Source organism: Cyprinus carpio, chromosome B22 (genome assembly GCF_018340385.1).
Source record: "Cyprinus carpio isolate SPL01 chromosome B22, ASM1834038v1, whole genome shotgun sequence".
Classification (NCBI taxonomy): Eukaryota; Metazoa; Chordata; class Actinopteri; order Cypriniformes; family Cyprinidae; genus Cyprinus; species Cyprinus carpio.
This window is the reverse complement of record NC_056618.1, coordinates 34,871,883-34,874,561: the sequence shown is the minus strand read 5'-3', so window position 1 is coordinate 34,874,561 and position 2,679 is coordinate 34,871,883. Positions and strand designations below refer to the sequence as shown.

Below are 2,679 nucleotides of genomic sequence, written 5' to 3'. Positions count from 1 at the left end.
ACTGACTCTTTGCATAAATGTCATGTAATTGTCGATAAAAGCGTTTTGATGTACAGTAATATAGCTCTTAATTCTGTAGTCAGCATGAAGCATGGACAAATAAAGAGCATAACAGAAAAAATTTGGTAAACATCAATCAAACATGGGGAAAGTAGCAGTTTTTGGTGATTTTTCAGCCAGCTCTTATCTTTAAAAAAGTGTTTTCTTTAAAAATCATCAGTTAACTTATTTTTAGAAGTAAAAAAGTAAAGTTCTAATTTATGTAAGTCATTCCACAGAATCACGTGCAAATGTTCAATCAAGTTTGAATCACTGTTGAATTTTGCAAATCGATTTAGCCTTCATATTGTGACTTTGTTTCTTACTTTTAAACATGAATTGTAAAAATGTATAAGTAGGCTATTTTGTTAACCTTTTTACAAACATTTTTAATTCATCATCAAAACCACAACTGACCATATTTCAATGCTGAAGGTTGATCATGTGTCAGCTGGGTTGAGAAATAATTTGGTTAATGATGAAATAAGAGAAATGGGCGGGTGAGGAGCAGGCAATATGATATATAAGATCTGTCCTGCTATCATCAGTCAAGAGCTGTGTCTTCTACAACACGCAAGACATTCCTGCATTTCCGGGTAAGGTAGTAATGTTTAGTTCTCAAGTGAATTAGCATTGAACTGAGCAGAATAATGTCACTATTGCCTTCTGTCGAGCTTCTTTATAGCTGAATTTAATTTGGTTCATAATTGATGAACTTTGCAACATTGACACTATTATTGAACTGAGTTGAATCAACACTGAACTGAGCTGAATAATGACTTTATTTTGTATGAGGCACTATATACTTTTAATTACTACAAATATTTAACATTTATTGATTTCCTATCTTCAAATACTTCAAAACAAACGTATCCAAATATATATGTAAGAGTAAATACTTGTGAATGCATTGATAGTACTGAAGTGCTTGAAACATTAGTACAAAAATGTTTTATTAACAACGGTCTTAAATACTATGCATGTCAGAAATGACGGTTAATACCAAACTGATGTAGTTTACTTGTTGTGTAATAAAGCGATAAATAAATAAAGTTCCTTTTCTTTTTGCAGAACGTTAACTTGCTTCCTCAGTGAAAAAATAAAAAATGTCAAACGGAGATCATATAACAAAGCTCAATGTCTCCACGACTGAGGATGAGGAGCAAATACTTAGAGCTAATGGTTATCAGTTCATCAATACTGACCTCAATGCAGGTACTGGTAAAAACCGGGTCTTTCTTTGGTACAAGAAAGAGTGTGGCATGAATGCTGTGACAAGGATTCAGTTTTCATTCAATAACGCCATGAAATCTGGTCTGGATGATGCTGCATATGAGCTGGTGGACAAGAATCTGAATGTTGGCACTCCTGGAGATCCCATCTATCTGTGGTACTTCTATGGCAGCACCGAATCCGACATTCCCATTGTGGACATAAAAGTCAGCAAAGATGCCGAAGAAGAACCTGCTTTCCTGCACGATGGCTGGGAGAGACTGGGCTGTGATCTGAACCGTAATGCAGGCGGAAACTACATCTACCTGTGGGTGAAGAGAGAGAAGCCGAGCTACATCTGTGAGATCATAGCAACTGTTGACTTCAATTCTGACAAACACATGTTTGAGCAGGGCTTCACTCGTGTGGATGAAGACACCAATCGTGGTGCTGTAGGTGGAAAAAAAGTCTTTCTCTGGTATCGCCGCCTAGCTGATATGAGCAGGACTCTCACTGCTCTTAATGTCTCCACCAACTCCCATGAAGAAACACTGACTGGGAAAGAAGGCTTCGAAAAGCTTGATGTTAATCTCAATGAAGGAACCAGTGGAAAACCGGTCTACGCATGGTACACCAACAAAGGATGTGAAGCGCAGATCAAAAACATGGTTCTGCTGATCAACCCTGCGGCCTGGACCACTTATCAGAAAGCTGGGGTCAACTTTATCGACAAAAATCTGAATGCGGGCAACAGTGGCAAGAAAATGTACTTGGCGTACAAATAGTGCTGTGGCTGAAATAATCAAACTGGTGCACAATTATTGGAAATTGTAATACATGATTTAAAAATCATACTTTAAAATTATATTGTGATTTAATATACTTAACATTGATTTACACTCAATCACACAATTGTCTTTTGAGTTTTTGTTATAAATCATAATGAAATAAAGGCTTCTTCAACCAGAGCAAATGTTTGGTGATGTTTTTATATTTGTGACCTGCCTTTGGGACATGCAATGTATATAAATACACACTATACCATCAGCATATACTCATATTTCATTAACACCGCCAAGGAATTCAAAGTGGTTATATAACTACCACAAATAAAAAAGAGAAGTGTGCCCAACTTAATCCAAAAAAAAACAAAATTCCCAAAACCAAAAATTCAACCCTCATATTGCACGATGTTTTGATCCTGAGACGCCTCTTCACTCTTATCTCTTTCCATCCCCATTAAATCTTCACAGACTTAAACCATTGTTTAGGCTTGGAGCATCACAGTTTCTCCACCTCATGCTGGTTATATTGTTTCTTTGCATTCAAGAATTTATTTTGATTTTTTTTGGCAATGATTGATTTTAATTTCCTATAAGATGTTTTGTCGCCAGAACAAAATCCATGCTGTCTATCTTTTATCAGATC

The 2,679-nt window shown here is 36.1% G+C and overlaps 1 protein-coding gene across 1 annotated transcript; it reads left to right on the top strand.

Annotated features, from left to right (window-relative positions):
* The first annotated feature begins 491 nt into the window (after positions 1–491).
* Positions 492–2,219, top strand: LOC109053368. The gene is made up of 2 exons (XM_019070769.2): positions 492–635; positions 1,111–2,219. Exon 2 carries the CDS (start codon positions 1,146–1,148, stop codon positions 2,034–2,036), a length of 891 nt encoding a protein of 296 aa, XP_018926314.1. The 5' UTR covers positions 492–635; positions 1,111–1,145; the 3' UTR covers positions 2,037–2,219.
* Positions 2,220–2,679: the final 460 nt, after the last annotated feature.

Coding starts and splice junctions, on each gene's coding strand:
- LOC109053368 (XM_019070769.2), top strand. CDS start 1,146: ATGTCAAACGGAGATCATATAACAAAGCTCAATGTCTCCACGACTGAG.